The following is a 20071-nucleotide window of genomic DNA, read 5'->3' as shown; positions in this document are numbered from 1 at the left end:
AGGCTTAGAAAACAGAGATGTGTGCAAGTCTGTTAGGGAGACCTGCTGTCGTCAGAAAAAAGGGCTTGAGAAAGACAAGAAAAGAATTTAGTTGCATATATTTCAGTAAATAAACAGGGCAGAGAAGGATGTGCATGTACACAGACCTGTGCTTTTAAACACTCATGTATGAGAGAAAGTGGCTGAGGTGATGAACTGGCTTGGAAACCAAGCGTCTATATTCAACACGCAGCAGCAGAAGTAGAGACAGGCACTGGAGGTAATTCAGTTTCTTCACTCTTATCTATAGTGTGTGTATAAAATCAATTTAGCTGGGCAGTGGTGGCGCACGCCTTTAATCCCAGCACTCGGGAGGCAGAGGCAGGCGGATCTCTGTGAGTTCGAGGCCAGGCTGGACTGACAGCCTCCAAAACAATACAGAGAAACCCTGTCTCGTAAAAACCAAAAACCAAAACAAAACAAAACAAAAAACAAATTTAAACTTTTTTATTCAGAAAATACTTTGGATAATACCTAGGCTAATGAAGTGGGTTTTTTCCACTTACAGGTGAAATTCTATAGTATACATACATTGTACTAGCTAGCTTAATAATTCAGTTTTCTTCTTCTACATAATTCCAATCACTCTAGAAATAAATGGCAAAGTCATTGGGTAGGCTTTGGTTTGCATGAGACTTCCTAGAATGCCTATATGAGAAAGTTTTTATGTCTGTTACTCAATCTATTATGAAAAACAACCATGAAGTAGTCTTCATAATAAAATCCCATTTTAAAAGTTGAAAGGACTGCTTTGCTTCCTAACTTATTAATTGGATATATGACCTCAAATAAGGAGAAAGAAAAATTAAATTGTATAAGGACAAAGATTTGCATTTGGGGTCAGCCAGAGCACTTACCTCCAAAAGAAGAGGGCCTAAGGACTCCTTTTCTATCACCCCTTGACTACTCGATGAGATGTCAGACTTCTGCACATCGTCGTCAGTGGTCGATTTCTCTGAAATAACGAAACTTTAAAAACTATACATCCAAAGAGAGTGCATTTCCACTATAGTAGTTTATGAAGACATAGATTTATACCATTGATACCAGGAAGATTTTGTTTTTTTAAGCAAATTATAAAAATTTGAAAGACTCATTAAGTTCATGTTGATTAAATTACTGAATGTGAAAGCAATACATTTAAAATTTTAGGGAAAACTTAAGATAGAGATAGTTATGTGCCAGGTAATGGTCTAAGGAATGGGGACAGAAGTGATAGGCAGTTCTGGGTCCTGTCTGTAGAGAAAAGAGGTATGTCTGTCTATCTGCCTCTCCCCTAATCTGGCTAGCTAGGATGCAGATACGTTAGCCGTGCTTATTACATGTTGTGATGGAAATGGCCTACACTGGCAGCAAAGTCCATAGGGAGAGTCTAAATCCTTGACACCTACCTAAATTATCCTGTTCAAGTCATTGCATTTTGTGCAAGTCATTACATTTATGCCTCCTATGATCCTCTTAGTATATGTATTTGCATTTTTATATCAGTAGTATCTAATATCTCCATAATGATAGTTATAAGTATATTTTATAAGTAAATTCAGGTGTATATTTTGCATATTACCTATTTTATTGTATGTTTTTATATACTATATTTTGTGTATAGTTTCAAGTTTTCAAAATTTTTATGCCATTTAACTCATTCCTAAACACTCCTCCTGAGCTTAAAAATTTCTCTGGCCAGACATGATGGCACACACCTTTGGTTCTAGCACTGGGGAGACAGTGGCAAGTAGATCTCTGTGAGTTTGAAGTCATCCTATTCTAAGCAGAGTTCCAGGACAGGCAAAGCTACACAGCAAGACCCTGTCTCAAAACAGAACAAAACACCCTGCCCCTACCAAATCAAAACAACAGCCACATAACCAAACCCAAACACAACAATGAAAATCTCCTCTATTTGGCCAGTTATCAGACAGTCCTGTGTGCTTAAACTCCAGCAGCATTTCTTCTTCCAGGAATCCTCTTCCCCTTGCTCCAATTACAACTGTTTCTATGTTTCTTCTGTGTTTGGATTTGTTTCCCTGTTTTCCATTCATAGTTCCATCATGGACATAGAGTTATAGGTCTGGAAGTCTTGATTTCAATGTTACTTAGAATCTGTTCTAAAACTAATCTGTTGTGCTTGAGACCTCTCTCTCTCTCTCTCTCTCTCTCTCTCTCTCTCTCTCTCTCTCTCTCTCTCTCTCTCTCTCCCCCCTTGGCATTTTAACATTAGCACTGAATTATGAACAGGTGTGAGCACTCTGTACCAACTGTGCTGGGCCTATATGAGTGTGCATTTTTCCCTCCCTCCCTCCCTCCCTCCCTCCCTCCCTCCCTCCCTCCCTCCCTCCCTCCCTCCCTCCCTCCCTCTCTCTTGTTGAGGCAGGGTCCTCCTATGTAGCACAGGCCAACTTAGACTTGTGGTTCTCCCACCTCAGCATCCCAAGTGCTGGGGTTACAGCTGTGCTTCACCCACCATGTCCAGTTACAGGAGTGTTTTCCATTCAGAATCAGATCCTTTTATTTTCAAGGAAGGGTTTTTAATTTTCTTTTAAGTTTTTTTTTTTTTTTTTTTTTTTTAGAAATCGCTCTTGTCATTTATTGTCTTCTATCTAGTCTTGAATTAACCCTTAAGTTTCGTATCTTTTTCTCTTATTTTCCATGACTTGTCTTTTGTTTTCTAAGGGTTTACTTAAAATTAACTTATATGGTAGACTTAAAAAGTATTGTGGGAAAAGAAACCAAGAAAGGTGCAGAAAGATATGTATATTTTCCACTTATTTTTTTTAATAAAGCAGTCAGGAGCACTCTCAAGGGAAGCTATTTGAGAGTGAGTCCCAGGAGGAGGAGGGTGGCGCAGACAGTGGTGTCTAGGAAGAGCACATCAGATGGAGGGAACAGAAAACCTGGACAACTGACCAGTGTGCCTGCAGTGGCCTCCCCTGCATGTCCTTCTTTCTTTCTGCTTTTCTCTTGTAACCGCTGGCTTCCCTAAGATGCCTGTCACTTCTCTTCACATGAGACACACAAAAACGCAACCTGGCAACCTCGAGGAACTGGAAATACCAAGGAGGTGATTTTCACACGAGATCACCCCTGAACACCTCTTCCCAGGGACTGCTCAGTTTCCTCAGAAAAACTCCATCATTTCAGGTCTCAGACACAAGAGCAAGGGTGCTGGTGTAGGTTTCTAGCACACTTTCTCTTCTTCGCTAAATCAGCTGTCCTGGACTGTTCTGCAGTTTCTAAAATCTGTAAATCATGAACCTTGAGTCATTTTAAATAGTAGCTGTCTGCAGTCTCCTCACACTGTTAATTTGAGGGCAGGTATTGGGGGCTGTGTTCCTACTCACCACAGATTTCCTCATATACAATGCGAAGTGTCAGCACACTCAGCTGAAAATTCTATAGCACTCCGATGTTCCCCCAAAGTGCTTTACCTTTGCTTCTAGTAGACAACCCAGGGGATTAGTGGCATAGAGTTCCCAGTAAGTATGGGTGCTGTAAATGTGAGCCTCACAAAATACAATGGAATCCTCCTCCACCCCAGAGAACTATTTCCCCCATTCTGAGCTCAGACAGAGGCAAGCTTCCTCAGACAGGCCAGAGAGATTTTTATCAAGGAATTACTGTACATAGCTCTATGCCAGGACCTCAGGACCCCACCCCACAACTTGTGTCTCCTGCATCAAGGCCCTATGACACTGGGCTCCAAAGCCTCCCATGCAAATTACTCCACTAGTTTTCAAGTTAATTTAATAAGTCACTTTATAATACCAAGAAAGGCTCATCTAAACAAAAACATTTCTTTAATAAAATTATGAAGCAATGGGGGCTCTTAATGGAAGAGTAGGATATGTCACAAATATCATAACAACTGAGAACATGATCTTTTATTTTTACCTTGCTCCATTCTCTTCATTAGCTGTATCTGATCTACCGTTTTCTTCAAAATCTTGCATTTATCTGGTTTTACACTCAAGCTGTCAATGTCACTGATGTTGGCAGACAGTAATTCAGCTAGTTCTTCTAAATACTTATTTTCTTGCTCCCTGCGCCTCTTCTCAGTACTGTTATACACACAAAAGAACGATCTGGTTAGCATGCATTCATAACATTATTTTCTTCTCTGACCAAATATATTAATGTTCACACATTTGAAATAAATCTTGTTTTTACTTAAAATATAAAAGTAGGTTTAAAAATCAAATTAAAATCACATCTAAACTCAGGCACTACAAAATACCCAAGTATACAAAATAACTCTGGCTAAAATATATAAAGAGAATTGACTGTTATGACAAATGGGTTTTGTCAATGGTGTATATACTTCAAATACTTTCAAATACCAAATAGCTATCAGATATTAAAGGAACCAGCCAGACAGAAAATCTATTTCTTATACTTGGGGCTACTGTATGTTTGAAATAGAATCTGAATGAATAGTTCAGATGACCTGTAATGACGAACCTGATAAGGACTTCATTCTTATTCTGATAGGAGCATTAGTTGCTCCTTATGAAAAAGAAATTGGTCAAAAGTACAATCTAAAAAGTAAGCAGTAAAGAACAATGGTATGTGGCTTCTTCCAGATACAATAGAAAACAAGAGCTACACATAGTCCTTGTCAACTCTGAACAAAATCAAACATGGCCCCCTTAAAGCGAACAGAAAGAACAGAGGGTAATGTTAGAGAGATAGCAATTTGAAACTAGTCTGCTGAATACATGGAAAGATTACTGTTCAATCTTTACTCCTAATTTATTTCGCCAAGTCACCAGCAACTTGCTTTCTGTAATGCATTCAAAGATGGGAAAATATTACTCTGAAACTTTCCATTATCCAAATAAAATAGGAAAGTCTGGTCACGACAAGCTTTGTTTTACAAACAGCAGTTAAAATCATTTGGCTGCACATAAAAGTGGTAGAAAAAAGAGGTAAGAAGAGAGAAAAGTCAGTAGTTAAAACTCATAATAAACAACAGTTAAATCCCTCTACTTTTCTTAAGGATTTGAAAGACTTTAAAAACAAAAGCACTTATTCAACACAGTGATCTGGAAGAATCCAGTCAGCTAACTAACTGCATTTGCTATAAAACAAAGTACTACAAATGGTATATCCCCAAACACAATAAAACGTAAACCTCTAACAACCACACATTCTGTCTTTATCTGTTAAATTATTTCCACTTTGCTTAGTAAAACTCTATCTTAATAACTTAAACAGAACACAACAAGGCATCCCGACAAACTTCACTTTGAGGCACCAAAGCAAAGCACAAATAAAATGAGGAACATATTTTCATATTCATAGGGGTTTATCCATAACACGATAGTATTTGAGGACATGTGATTTTACCTTAGTGAACCTTGCAGATAACAGACACATTTGGTAGATTCAGTATTGAGCAGGAACTGTTTAAACTTACAGGTGTAAATTCCAATAGGAGCAACCAATTTAGATTTACTTGGTGGGACTGCCAGATATTTTCTTTGTTTGTTGGTTTTGTTGTGAAAAAAGCCTCACTATACAGCCCAGGCTATTCTTGAATTGCCATCAGCCTCCATCTGCCCTGAGAGTGACGGGATTATAGGTTTGCGCTTTTATACTCAACCACCAAACATGTTTTTGACATTAAGTTTTGAGTAATATTGAAATGCCTGAAATGATTACAGAGTAAAAAAAAGTGCTCCAATATATTAAGGAGATGGAACAAGAAGCTATACATAGTGAGGAATAGCAGATGCCAATAAAATGATAAGTTTTAGAGTAGGGAAATAAAAATCATCTTTAAATGAAGCAGCCTCTCTCTCTCTATATATATATATATTATACATACATACATACATAAGTAATTCAACCTCTCTGCTTCAATCTCCTCATCTGACCAATGGAATAATGACATTAATGACCTCCTAGGGTTTGAGAGGATTAAAAAAGATAAGGCATATAAAATTCATTGCTAAGTTCTTGGCATGTCCTATAATCTCAATAAATGCCACTAGTATGGCTTTAATTACAATGATTTATTTTTTAGAAAATAGGGAACCCAAAAGGATTTAAGAAGAATTAATGGCATGGCCAGATCTGCAAGCTCCTTGAAGATATAAGAGCCGTCTCCCACTTCATTAATATCCTTACAACAGCACACAGATGGTGCTGGTTGAACAGCTAGTATTTAATAAGCACTTGTTGAGTTAAGATGGAAACGTAAAGAAGGATAAAGCACAGCTAAGCATTTTAAACTAGCATTTTAATCTTCATTTTCTTAGAACAAATGAGGGATTGGAGAGATACAAGCTACCTCTCCACAGGAAACTAACAGAGAAGTCTTTCTGTCTAGGACTCTTGAGACAGTACTGTGTGGCTCTGCCACAGGGCTGGCAACACCTTGTGAGGCCTAACCGATGCTCTTTATGATTAATGAGTTCACAGTCCGTTTGGAGAGATAGCATATAACAATAAGACCAAAGGAAGCATTGCGAGGTGGCATTAATACACAAGCAGTTTCAAACTAATACATTTCTGATTTTCCATATCAAAGATAATGCTTTATTAACCCTAAAGCCCATGCATATAAGCCTGAAAGAGTCAGTGCTTTCAAATATCTTTCAAGCAAACATCAGGATAATTCTCTCAAAACAACCAAAGAGGAAAACAAGAATCATCAAAGTTTGGTATTTGTAATGATGCTATCATGTACAGATACATCTATACATACAAAACAGAAACAGAGGTGATTTACAGATGAACTGTTTCAAAAAGAAGGCTGTTCAGCACAGTAGGCAGAAACGCTATTGACACCCACAACTGTTAGCACTTGTATACATTAACTTTCACTTGGAAAATACAGGATTATACATTCCTAGAATCCCAGCTCCCCTAAGTTGATGGAGGAGGACTTGTCCAAGTTCAAGGCTACTATGGATTAAAAAAGAAAACTCTGCCCAAAACAACAAAAAATTACAAAAATGGAAAAATGCAAATATTACTAAGAAAATACTAATATAGGAATATAGTATCAATTTTATATGGCTATTATATGTAGCTTTTTAGTCTTTGTTCTTATATATTCAAATTTTCTTAAATGAGAAAGCAAACACCTAAGACAATCATTTTATTTATTCTTTTTTTGAAACTAAGTGGTTTTTTCTTTTTTTAAGATTTGTTATGTATACAGTGTTCTGCCTACATGTATGCCTGTAGGCCTAAAGAGGGCACCAGAACTCATTACAGATGGGTGTGAGTCACCACGTAGTTGGTGGGAATTGAACTCAGGACTTCTGGAAGAGCAGGCAGTGCTCTTAGCTGCTGAGCCATCTCTCCAGCCCTATGTTATTTATTCATAAGTTTTCCTTTAATGAGGCTGAATTTCTATGTAGAAATAAACGTGCACTAACTCTGACAACACACATCTGGTTCATATCTTGGCATGAACTTCTATCCTAGCATCTAAACATGTGTGCTTGAGTAATTAAGGTGACTGTTCTCCTGTGAGGATTGGTCACCTTGCTTTTTCCAGCCTCCAGCTCTAACATTCTTTTTTTTTTAATTAATTAAATTTATTTATTTATTTTACATCCCAACCACAGTTTCCCCTCCCTCTTGTCCTCCCATCCCTGCCCCCCCCACTGGTGAAAAAGTAGGTGATCAACAGCTGAGGAGCTGCTACAGCTTTCTTCTGGAGACAGTGCCATCAGTTGGGGTGAGTGTGCTTTTCTTGCCTCTGGGGGAACATCTGGGAATGTTTGCAGATAATCTTTATTACAACTAAGACACTCTTGGCATTTAGGTGTACAAGCAGTAACAGTACTAAACACCCTACAGCACACAGGAAAGCCTCCACAGTAAAATATTTTCTGTTCTCTTATCAGCTGAGAAAATGCTTTTACTCTGAGTGAGGCTCCTTCTTCACCTGGCTGGCACTTTTAGGGTTCCCTTAGCACTAAATTTCTTTCTATCTCCTTAATAATGTAGTCATATTTTAAAAAATACAACAAGCAGCTAATGTTACAAATAATTATTTTTAAAATAAATATTGTAACAATTACTTCTTAGCTTCTAAGATAGCATGTAAAGATGTTCAATAGACTTATTTATTCATCTGGCAGGATTTATTGTCCTTCCTAGTTAAAAGTTACATACTGCACTGTGAATTAGGGATACAATGGTGAATGAACAGATAACATCTCTTACCATATGCTATATGATAAGCCTCCAGTCTAGTAAAGAAACTAGGAATTCATGCATTAAGCATACACTCTAGTAACAGCCTCATGAATCAAAGTCATAAAGTTGTATAAGACAGATATATGAAAAGGAGATCAGGGTGATGGTGGTACATACCTTTAATCCCAGCACTCAGGAGGCAGAGGCAGGTGGATCTCTGAGTTCAAAGCCAGCCTGGCTTACAGAGCAAGTTACAGGACAGTCAGGGCTACACAGAGAAACCCTGTCTTGGGGGGAGGGCGGAACAAAAACTAACCAACCTAACAAAAAAGTGTGTGTGTGTGTGTGTGTGTGTGTGTGTGTGTGTGTGTGTGTGTGGCGGGGGGTGGGTAGGTTGGTCTAGCAGTTGTGGGAGGAAGAGCAGCCTCCCTTTAAGGAAGTAATGAGTAACGCAGCATCTGTAATTACCTACAGATTAATCGTGAAAATAAAGAGGACTCAAGTTGGATGGAAGGCGAAGCATTTGCAAAGACTGGTGCAGGGACATAGAACATTTCAGGGCAGAAGGCAGATGCCACTCAACGTGGAGTGGATGGAACAAGGCTCCAGAGTGTTGCGGGAACCACACAAAAGCTCTGCCAGAGGCTGACAGAAGTGCATTCCTACCTTGATGCCAGTGTGTCACATGGCGATCCTTTTCTCTTATGTGAGTCTGGGTTCACAGGGTCGGAAGAACTGTCCCCAAGGCCACTCATGTTGACAAACTTCACACCTAAACAAGAAGGGTAAGAAAAATAAACCTCATGACTTCTCTAACCAAATGGGGGCAGGGGAAGCCCCCCTTACTTCTAAACAAAAGAACCACAGCACAGTCCTAATCAGTGACTAGGTGATATAGCCACTACAAGCACCAGCAGCTAACATCACAGGGGACTCCAACTACTGGTTGCTACACTTATTTTCCTAAATCAATGAAATAAAATCAAGAATCCTTATGAAACTGTTGTAATTGATCAGGATGAAGTTTTTACTAGGACTTTTTTGTTTTTGTTTTTGTTTTTTTGTTTTTTCAAGACAGGGCTTCTCTGGAGCTTTGGAGGCTTTCCCTGGAACTCGCTTTGTAGACCAGGCTGGCCTCGAACTCACAGAGATCCTCCTGCCTCTACCTCCCAAGTGCTAGGGTTAAAGGCGTGCACCTCCACCACCCGGCTTTTCCTAGGATTATTAAGTAGAGAGAAAAATAATTTTCATATATAAATGTAAAAAATTGGACTCTGAAAAATAATTATTATTTAGATTTAGAATTATTATTCAGGTCCTACTTTGCAAAAAGGCTTAAGACAGATTGACTCATGAAGCTGGAGATTTTATACTGACAGAAAAATGAACAATATACTTATGATTAAAGTTAAAGTGATAAGCTCAAACTGAATTTTGCATTGTACTTTTCCACTTTGAATCCCATACTCCTAACCTTGTGTTTATATCATCCAGAGACCAAGATCAAATGTTTAGTCTATGTTAGGATCTCGGTATGGGTGCCAGAACACTGTCACTGCCACTAGCATATCAGCCAGGTCTTCACATGTGCCAGTTACTGGCCTGTCCTCGTCAATCCCTGCTCTGCAGAATCCTAAGGAAACTCAGAACCCTATCCTTGACCGTAGAGTCGTCACTCCTCTCAGATTTCAACAGTGTCAAATACTACCCTATCTTTCACTCAATAAAGGAGAGGAAACATGAAATGGGAACATTGGAGCTCTTCCTTAAATCTCAGTTATTAAACAATAGAGCACTGTATGTCAACAGTCAAGCTGGGAACACTTAAAGAACTAATGAAAACTATGGCAACCTCTCACACTTAATCCTTTGCTAGTTCTAAAATTCATTCTTTCTAACTCTCTTCCAAAGACCAAAGACTGTTGCCATCTTCTTACTATATAAACAATCCTTAAAATTTTAATCATGAGATTACTTCATGCTGACAAAAGGAAACGTTTCTAATTTTTCCATATTAGAAGTATAGTTTTTGAAATTATCCAACACTCAAAGTGTTCTTTGTTCTTTAAATAGGGTTTTGTTATAATGTAGTCCAAGCTTGCTTGCGGTTAACGATGCAGCCCAGGCTTGCCTAAAAACTCCAACTCTCCTACCTCCCCCTCCAGACTGCTGGGATTACAGGCCTGCCCCACCACACCAGGCTAGGATTGAAATCTTGCAATTATTTTAATTCTTTTTATTTGTTTATTGTCATTTGAAATTGCTATCCATTTCCTGACAATTGTTTCCGAAGAGATTTTAGACTGTCTCCTTCTTCAATCTCTGATATAACAATGATAACTAGCTTGGAACCAAACAAATATCTCAAGAATTCTAGATTAATATAAGATTTTTTTCTTGCTTCCTAGTTTTATTCACCCTCACTATATTTCTGATCTGTCACATAAACAGCAGCAAAAGGACTCTTGCCCTGATGTAATTCCCAAGACACCATTTTTTTTTTCATAAAAGTTAACTGGGTCTCCCTACTGAAGCATGATCAGAAAAAAAAGCATAAAAACCTCATTTAATTTACAGTTAAACCATTGCCTACCTGTCCTTGATCTAAGTATATAATGTCTCTTTAAACATATTTGCTCCTCATGTATTTTTTTAAGCTTTGAGACATTTTAGTTTCTTGTCGTGTGTCCTACATGCAAGACCACAGAAGGATCTGTTTTTATTTCCTAAATCTACCTCTCCTTCATATTTTCCTTTGCCGTCATATAGAGCTCAGGTCATCATCTATTGGACTACAGAAATAGTTCTCCAAATGGTCTCCTGCTTCCAATCTTATCTTTCTTAAATGATGCACTGCAGAACCACCATATTACCTATTGAAGGCAAGTCTGAGCATGCCTAAAACTCTCCACTAAATTCTTATTAATTATAGATCTCCTTGTCTACATATTATACAATTTCATAATTCATCTAGTGTGTCAGTGCAATGCAAAATTTGGTGAATGAATGAGTAAATGCCTGTCCAGTTAAGTGTTTTACACACATACACACACACACACACACACAAAATTTGTACAACCCACACACTTGTGTTGTTATTGTTGTTGCTGTTGTTTTAGATACCATCTCACTATGTAGACCAGACTGGTTTGGCACTCACAGAGATGGACCCATCCCTGCCTCTGTCTAACTGCTGGGATGTGTCTTATGTACTATATTTATAGTACATATATGTGGTAGTTTGAATGTAATTGGTCCCATAAGCTCATAGGGAGTGGCACTACTAGGACGTGTTGGTGTAGGTATGGCTTTGCTGGAGGAAGTGTGTCTCTATGGGAACTTGCTTTGAGGTTTCCTATGCTCAGGGTAACACCCAGTGTCTCAGTCAACATACTGTTGACCGCAAGACCTAGAATTCTCAACTATTCCACTAGCACCACGTCTGCCTGCATGCTGCCATGCTCCCATCATGATGACAATGGACTAAACCTCTGAAACTGTAAATGATCCCAAATTAAATGTCTTCTTTATAAAGTGGTCATGGTGTTTCTTCACAGCAATAAAAACCACAGCTAAGACAACACATAATTTATATAGAAACAAATTATGCAATATACACAATCTGCATATGCAAAAATGAATTATAGATGTTAATTTTAGTTTTATCCTCAATAAAAATCAAAATAAAAATTCTTAGCTACATGCTATGTTCCAAGTAAAGGCAACTCTAGACAAAAAAATTCTAAATTGGCATTAGTGTGGTGTGGGGAGCAGTTGAATTTAATGCATCTAATGTTCATTGAGCTCTTCGCATACAATAACCTCTCTTTCAGGCCCTGGATATCCAGCTGTGAATACAATTTGTAAAATCATTATTCTGATAGCTTCTTTTCATTTTGAGGGATGTAAATGATAAATTTAAAAAGTAATGCTCATGGCATGTTTAAGAAGCCAGTAAGTGCTCTGGAGAAAACCGAGGCAAAAACAGAGGTTTAGCCCTGTGGGTGTGAGGGGGACGCTGGAACGGAGGTGGGAAAGGCAAGCTGGAGAGGAGTGGGGGAGCAGGGCAACAGCAAACAAAAAAGATGACGTGTTTTCTTCTGAGAAGCAGTAATGAACTGAGGCTGAGACTAGGGATGGAAGATTAGCATGTGAAGTCAAAGGCCAACAGGAGGCAAAGCCAGGCAAAGCCTCATATAAGCCAAGAGGAGGACAGTGCCCCTGTTAACAGCTTCTGTAACTGTAATCTCAAAACAAGAGGATCTGTTATCTGAACAGTCACACCACCCTCAACATGCTCCATCTCATCTGCTCTAGGAAGCCAAGCAGGGCTGGGCCTGGCTCATACTTAGATGGAGATTATCAGTGTGATCAGAACTAATGGAACAGTATCTTTTTTTTTTAACATGGAGATTCAAAGAAGCATAAGTAAGGTTAACCTAGTAACACAGAAGTAAAGATGCCACTTCACTTTTATACAATAACAAATAAATATATTTAAACATATTTATTAAAATGGGCCTAAGACAAGATTTCCAAGTTAAATATTTGCTGAATTGTTCTGAAATTCTGGAGTGGAGACAGCAGACAATTCAGCAGCAGTCAGGAGGTGCCCTACAAAAATGAGATATTCAAACAGTCACAGGAGCATCCCCAATAACTTGATGGTATGATTCCTGTACTAACTGTTCTATATCTATAAAACACAACACACAGTGCAAGACAAAGCCTCCAGGGGGGACAAGCTGTCAGAGCTGTTGCATGTAGACTGACTTTATATTTGGTTGCTAACAAAGCCAATTTGCATATCATTTTAAGAAGACAATGTGTCTAAGTAAAAGGACCCTATTGTTTTTAAGAGTTGCTAAATTATACCTAGTCTCATGCAATTTCTAAAGAGTCATTTCTGCAACCAGAAACTACATCTATCTCTGGTCAAATGTGCCTGACTACACTAAACAGATACTCTTAGATTCAGGTAATTTTTCATGAGAAACTTGTCACTGGTCTCTCAGATTGAGCATAAAACTGATCACTTTAAACACCAGCACCAATTAGCTAACAAAAAACTCCAGGAACATGCTTTAGAGTGCCCAGCAGACAAGGAGCACAGAAAGAAACATTCAAGATGACGGCGACATGCCAAGAGTCAAAGACCCCAAACACATCCTCTGGTGGAGTACTCCTACACTGGCTACCTTCTATACATAAATGTTTCCCAAACATTCAAGTCGTCAGACACCTCACATCCTCTACAGCCACTGAAACATTTCTCATGTGGCAACAAAGGACGGGGACTTTAGAACACTCACTACCTTTCACGGCTGAATGAAATCCCGTTGTTTGGAGATACTCTATTCTGCTTCTCCACTCATCAGTTGGTGAACATTTAAGTTATTTCTACTTCTGGCTGTTTTCAATAACATTGTTTTATGAGTGTTTATGCACAAAGTTTTGTATACTTAAGTTTTAATTATCTTGAATGTAAAACTGGGAATGGAACTGCTATGTCATATAGTAACTAACTTTATGGGAAAATGCTAAGTTTAAAGTGAAAATACATGAGGATTCCAATTCTACATTCTTGTCTAAAGCAGTTCTCCACAAAAACCTATCCCAGTGGATATGAAATGGCTTCTCATTAGGGCTTTGATTTATGCTTCCTTAATTGTTAAGGGTTCTGAGTATCTGCTCACATACTTCCTGGTCTACTCACATCTTCATTGAAAACAGAGTTTACCTACTTTTTTATACTAAATTTTATGTATTTATATATTTATTGTGTACATTTAAACTATGGTATTATTAGGTACAACTATACAGGAAATTGGTTATTATTGTGAAGCAAATTAACACCCATAATCTCACATAAACATTATTTTCACTACTGCAAGAGCAGTTACCATCTCAAGTATTAAGTGCAATACGTTGCTGTTAACTATATTGCTTATATATTGTTATAGAAGAGCTTTAGACATATTTGTTTAATTGACTGTCTTACCTTTGTCTTGTAAACTCATTGTTTATTCTAAACACACTGCTTATTTGTCAACACTTCCACCTAGGAATATTAGCACTTATTTTACAATAACCTTGAAGATTCCCAGACCAAGAACATACTTCCATAAAAAAAAAGAAAACAGTGCCCAATAAGAAATTGTTTCCCCTCTACACGTTTATAGTGACAAAGTTCTTAAAATCTTCCCTACCTGGGAGACTTCCTTGTTCATAATGAATCCTGAAAGCAGAGATGGCCAAATCGAGTGCTCCAGAGGGCAGCTTCTGGGGAATGGAGTAATACAGTGTTGTCCAGAGATGGCTTAGTCGATCCGCTCTCACCTCATTTAAGGTCAATTACACAAACAACTAAAATAAATGAGAAGAAAAAGCAAATGGGAGGTTAGATTGCCATTTTATTCTTTAAGAAATAATAAAGGTCAGCAATATGAGAGAAATGCAAATTTTTAAGTCAAATGGAAAAATATTTCCAAAACATGATAGATGAAGATCTGAATTTTCAGTGAAGACCTTCCTGGTAATGTTATTTGAGACAGCTTGCCACTAAGGGAATGCATAATTACATTCTGCTCAACTTCTGAGAGACCCACTGAGAAGCCTTAAAAAATCATTTCTGGCAGATTATTTCATGCTTATCTTTTCCATTACCTATAAATTATGATTTTCAGTTATTTCATTCTTTCAATTTATATAATTTTCTTCCTATGTATTAAAATTATTATAACATTTTACTTTAAAAATGTTTGTTGTTAAAGTTTACATGCTTTTATATTTAAAGTTAGTTGAGCTCTGGTCCCAGCAATAATGAATCCTCTTGTACTGTACTAATCTGCTCACAGATAAAAATTATAAACTGTGAACAAAATAGAGAAGAAACTGTTTGAAGACACTGGGAAGTGATCAAAGCAGACTCAAACTGTAGAGCTGCTGTTCAAGGAAGGGAGCCACACTGGGTGGACACACACTTGGAAGACTTTCTCTTCGGAACTTTTCAAGACTCCCCTGAAGTGCTGGGAGGCTAGATCTAAAAATGAAAAACCACATCCAATAGACTTTAGGCAGTAGTGAGTGCAGATCGGAGCTAACAGAAAACTTGAAATTGGTTGACACAAGTATCTGCACTCCAAATTCTTAAACTGCAACTAGCAACTCCATCTGGGCTCATATAACTGAATGTGGGAACCACAGAAAATTTGGCAACAGTAAAAGGTTTCTGTACGTTCAAGGACCAAACAATAATTTGAAATTAAACACATAATGTGTTTGAAATGTTTCTGGCAGAGCTCATTCATGTTGCATCTCAGGATGTCTCCATAGCTTTGGTTCTAAACACACACTACACACACGTTGCACTATATGTGGTGCCTGCACACCACAAAATGCTAACAGTGATGTCTGAAACACCTCAGCTCAGATTTCAGACCATCACATGCTATGGCTCATGGTGTTGGAGTGAACATACAAACTCTTAGAGAATATAATTAATTATGAAAAATTAAGATAGTATTATTCTTCAGCATTTTATTTTTGGGTTGTAATATTAGAAAAAATGATTTGAAAATGGCTGTTTAAGTGGCTGACTTGAAATACTTTAGGATTTATTTTTATTGTATGTTTATCCCACCCCCATGTATATGTGGGGGGTAGTGAGTGTGTGTGAGTGTGTGTGTGTGTGTGTGTGTGTGTGTGTGTGGTATGCTCACTAAGATCATAAGAGACTGTCCAGTTCTTCAGAACTGGAGTTCCAGGCATTTGTGAGCTACTTGCTGTGGGTACTGAGAACCAAGCGGGTCTTCAGGGAGAGAGCAGTGAATGCTTTGGACTGTTGACTCCTCTTTCCAGCCCCTTCAATTTTATTTTTTAAAAGATAATTAAATGAATTTGGCTTGGGATTGGGTTAGAATTTCCAGTAATTTCTGAAATGGTCCTAAATGTGCTCTTGCCATTTTGTACTACATATTTATGTGGAGCAGCTTTCTTAATACTGATGAGTTAAAAAAAATCAAAATATTGATCAATTCTGAAAAATGCCAAAGATGCTCTTCATCCTGTAGTATCAAACATTCAACCGGGATTTCATTCTTTATTTAATCTTTTCTTGGAGATTTGTTTGTTTGATTTCATGTGCATGTTTTGCCTGCATGCACATATGTGCAACATGTGTTGTCTGGTGCCTGTGGAGGTTAGAAGAGGGTGTTGGATCCCCTGGAACTGGAGTTACAGATGTTATAAGTTGCCATATGGGTGCTGGGAACTGAACCCAGTGTTCTGCTCTTTGTTCTTAACTACTAAGCCATCCCTGCAGTCCAACGATTAGTTCTCTATGTAAAAGTAAACAAATATATCTCATTAGTGAATAAAACTGTGTTGGTCTTTAAATGGTATGTCATTCATTACACATAAAATTGTCTTAGAAAAATAATTGTTTTAGAAAAATTATGATTTATTATCAGTAAATGTTTGATTTATCTATTGTATTACCTGAGATCATCTACACTTTTCTCAGACAAAAAGAAGTCTACAGTGGAACTAGTTTAGAAAAACAATACTAGAGAGAAAGAGAGAAGGGTATTAGCACAATGGCAAAGAGTGAAGGAGTCCTGGACATCAGATGCTATATTAAGTAGTTATTAGGCCATCATTCTCTTTTTTCCCTTTCACTTTCAGAATGAAAACAAAATACTTTAGGTTTTTAAATTTATTTTTCTTTTAGGCGAATGGGTATTTTGCCACATATATGTTCATCACTAGAATGCAATGTCCATAAAGGCCAGGAGAAGGCACTAGATTCCCTAAGAACTGATTCTGTAGATAGTTGTGAGTTGCCATGTGGGTGCTGGGGTTTGAACTTGGATCCTGTGGAAGATCAGCCAGTTCTCTTCACCACTTAGCCATCTCTCTGGCCCCTGAGTAACAAAATTCTTATACTGAGAGCTCTGAGGAATAACCAGTACAGATGTAACTGGTTCTTAGCCCCTTTTCTCATGGAACTGGGCTTTCTCAATGTTTAATATGATAGTTATTAGTATTCGGGCTGTTTCCCATGTTAAAATTTTTGCTCCCATTTTCCTCTTTCTCTAATTTATGACTTTAAAAACTCCTCACTAATTTTATTTTTGCTTGTGCTGTCTTAACCATGGTATGCAGAGGGACCAATGCCTGTTCCAACTATTCTATCTACCTGAATTAAGTATTGAATGCTATTTCTAATTTTATTTTTTCTCCTTTAGTGTTACTGTTATTTTATTTTGTAACATTTAAAATCTATTTCATGTGTTCTTAAACCTCCTTGACAATTTAAAAACCCACCATTTTGACATCCCTTAAATAACAACTAATAAGTAAAATTACTGGCTAAATGAAAAATTTAGACAGCTGTGAAATGCAGCAAAAGTTTAACTGGAAAGGGACACAGATCAAAGCAATGTCTCTCCATACATACAGCTAGTACTATGAACTGTGACTTTTAGAGAAAGCAGGAAAAAAAAAAAGATTCTTTCCCATTAGCAACAGCTAACTCATGAGATGGTTATCAAAAGGAATGTTCTTTCTGTGAGGAATTAAAAGGAGCCCCAACCCCTATGAACAGTGGTGCCTCTTACCCAGGATATTAACTATTGAGCATTGCAGAGGTCATCTGTTACTAGTAACTTTAAAAATATGAGTTCTTTCACATTATTCTAATAAATGAGTGCAGATTCAAGGTTAACTTTGCCCTAAGGCAATTTTTATCTTCTCTAGGATACTCTCTGATAGGGTATGTTTTGCTTGAGTAAAAAATGTCGCCCTCAGGCTTGTGTATTATACTTGGACCCCGCTATGTGGGGAAGGTTACGGAACCTTAGGCAGGTGGAGCCTTGCTACGTCACTGAGGTGGGCTTTGAGGGTTTATAGCCAGATGCCATTTCTTGTTCTTTCTTTCTGCTTCTCGTGTATAGACTACAGTGTGATCAGCCAGCTTTCTGCTCCTGCTGCCACACTATCCCTGCCGGTTACCACGCCTTTCCAGCTATGACAGATTCTATGACTCTGGACCATGCACCAAGAGAAACACTTTTCCTTCCTAAGTTGCTTCTTGTCACAGTATTTTATCACAGCAGCAGAAAACTAATAAAGCAATGCAGGATGGAAATGAACAAAGTAAGTAAAAACTCCCAATGAGTTCAAATTCATAGTTTAGATGAATTCTACCATCCAATAGTGCACTGTCACAAACTATTAACACTTGGTGGCAATTGTAGCATTTTTCAAAACTGTCACATTTTCATAATTGTGACATGATTCTATACTATTCATTCTTATTAAATTTCTACCAAATAAATTTTAAGAAAGAAGATACATGACAAACAGTGTAAAATATTTTTTCTTGGAAGAGACTGTAAAATTCTTCATGAAAAATAATGCTACCAATTCTTCTACTAATAATGACACAAGTGTTGTGTTCCTTAAGTTTAAGTTGAAAATAATATAAATAAAACTGGAAATAAAGCCATTAATATTAAAATTTATAATTCAAAGTAAAGTTTGATTTCGCTATACTATGTATTCACTTGCCTTATTGGTACCTCTGTAAAGAAAAATTTGTTAAAAACATCAAGATTTTTAAAAATAAAGTTCTTTTTAAAAATAGAATGGTAGTATTTTTCTTTTTTATTTATTTTAAAAGCTCATTAGAAAGGTAACATTTTCTTATTTTTCTTTTTATTTATTTTAAAGGCTCATTTAATTTTGAGATTAAAAAATTCATTTATGAAAATCTTGCCATCTCTTTCCAGGAAAAGGACTTTTGACTTCATACAACTTTTAAGTATCTTTAAAAAAATCTGAGTAAACCTAAGGGACTTTTAGAAAAATACAATTGTATTATGTTTGAATTTATGCAAACTGCCGTTTGTGGCCAAAGGAAGAGCTCCAAGGGGAATCTTGCTGAAAACTTGATCTAAGCATGCTCAGTAAGTGATGTGACCTCTACTGTGAGCCAGCAATAGAAATAAGAAGAGTGGAGAATGTGGATTCCAGTAATGCTTATAATGGTAAAATGGGAACAGCCCAAAAGTCCATCAGCAGTAAAAAAAAAAAAAAAAAAAAAAAAAAAATTAGTTAATTTGGAATACTGTTACAATAAAACCTCACAACAGTGATATAAATGAACAGAATCTCAACTATTAACATCTACCTATGAGCACCCAAATTCCTTTCTTATGACTGAGGGAGTATAGGAATATGATTAAAAGTATGGGTTCTGAGCCGGGCGTTGGTGGCGCACGCCTTTAATCCCAGCACTCGGGAGGCAGAGGCAGGCGGATCTCTGTGAGTTCAAGGCCAGGCTGGACTGACAGCCTCCAAAACAGAGAAACCCTGTCTTATAAAACCAAAAAAAAAAAATTAAATAAGTATGGGTTCTGGAGTGCAACTACTATACACTTCTGAGCCTCATACTTTTAGTCTTGAATAATACTTGTTCTTAGCCAAGCATGTGAGAGATGGAAATAACTTAAAACAGTGTGTAGACCTTAACTGAGTTTTACCCTTCTACTTGGCAGCCACCTCTCCAGTGAGTTCTTAGGATCCACCTATCTCTGCTCCCCCAATGCTAGGGGTCACAGATATTAGCAGCAGTGCCTGGCTGGCTTCCTTTCTTCTTCTCCTTTTCTCTTCCCTCCCATTCTCTCTTCTCTCCCCTTCCTTCCTTCCCTTCAACATGGGTCCTAGAGATTCACACTCAGAGGCTCACATGCTTAAAGCACGCTCACTCACTAAGCCATCTCCCCATTCGCTCCCACAGTGTTCACCTGACTTGTATTTCACTTCAACTGTCCACATATTTCCGTTTCAGAAGACTTTCATGCCTTCATATTTT

The 20071-nt window shown here is 37.6% G+C and overlaps 1 protein-coding gene across 10 annotated transcripts in view; it reads right to left on the bottom strand.

Annotated features, from left to right (window-relative positions):
- Positions 1–20071, bottom strand: part of Ncoa1 (nuclear receptor coactivator 1) — a 207711-nt gene that overhangs the window by 77492 nt on the left and 110148 nt on the right. For all 10 annotated transcript variants that reach the window (XM_013119840.3, XM_040730921.1, XM_013119838.3 and 7 more), the window contains 4 exons: positions 14403–14559; positions 8860–8965; positions 3928–4094; positions 897–994 (listed from right to left, as the gene is read on the bottom strand). In XM_013119840.3, the coding sequence (XP_012975294.1) occupies positions 897–994; positions 3928–4094; positions 8860–8948 (354 nt within the window). In that variant the 5' untranslated portion in view covers positions 8949–8965; positions 14403–14559. The remainder of the gene's footprint in view (positions 1–896; positions 995–3927; positions 4095–8859; positions 8966–14402; positions 14560–20071) is intronic.

Source organism: Mesocricetus auratus, unplaced genomic scaffold, assembly GCF_017639785.1.
Source record: "Mesocricetus auratus isolate SY011 unplaced genomic scaffold, BCM_Maur_2.0 Super-Scaffold_100024, whole genome shotgun sequence".
Classification (NCBI taxonomy): Eukaryota; Metazoa; Chordata; class Mammalia; order Rodentia; family Cricetidae; genus Mesocricetus; species Mesocricetus auratus.
The sequence above is the reverse complement of the archived record's forward strand: the minus strand, read 5'-3'. Positions and strand labels throughout refer to the sequence as shown.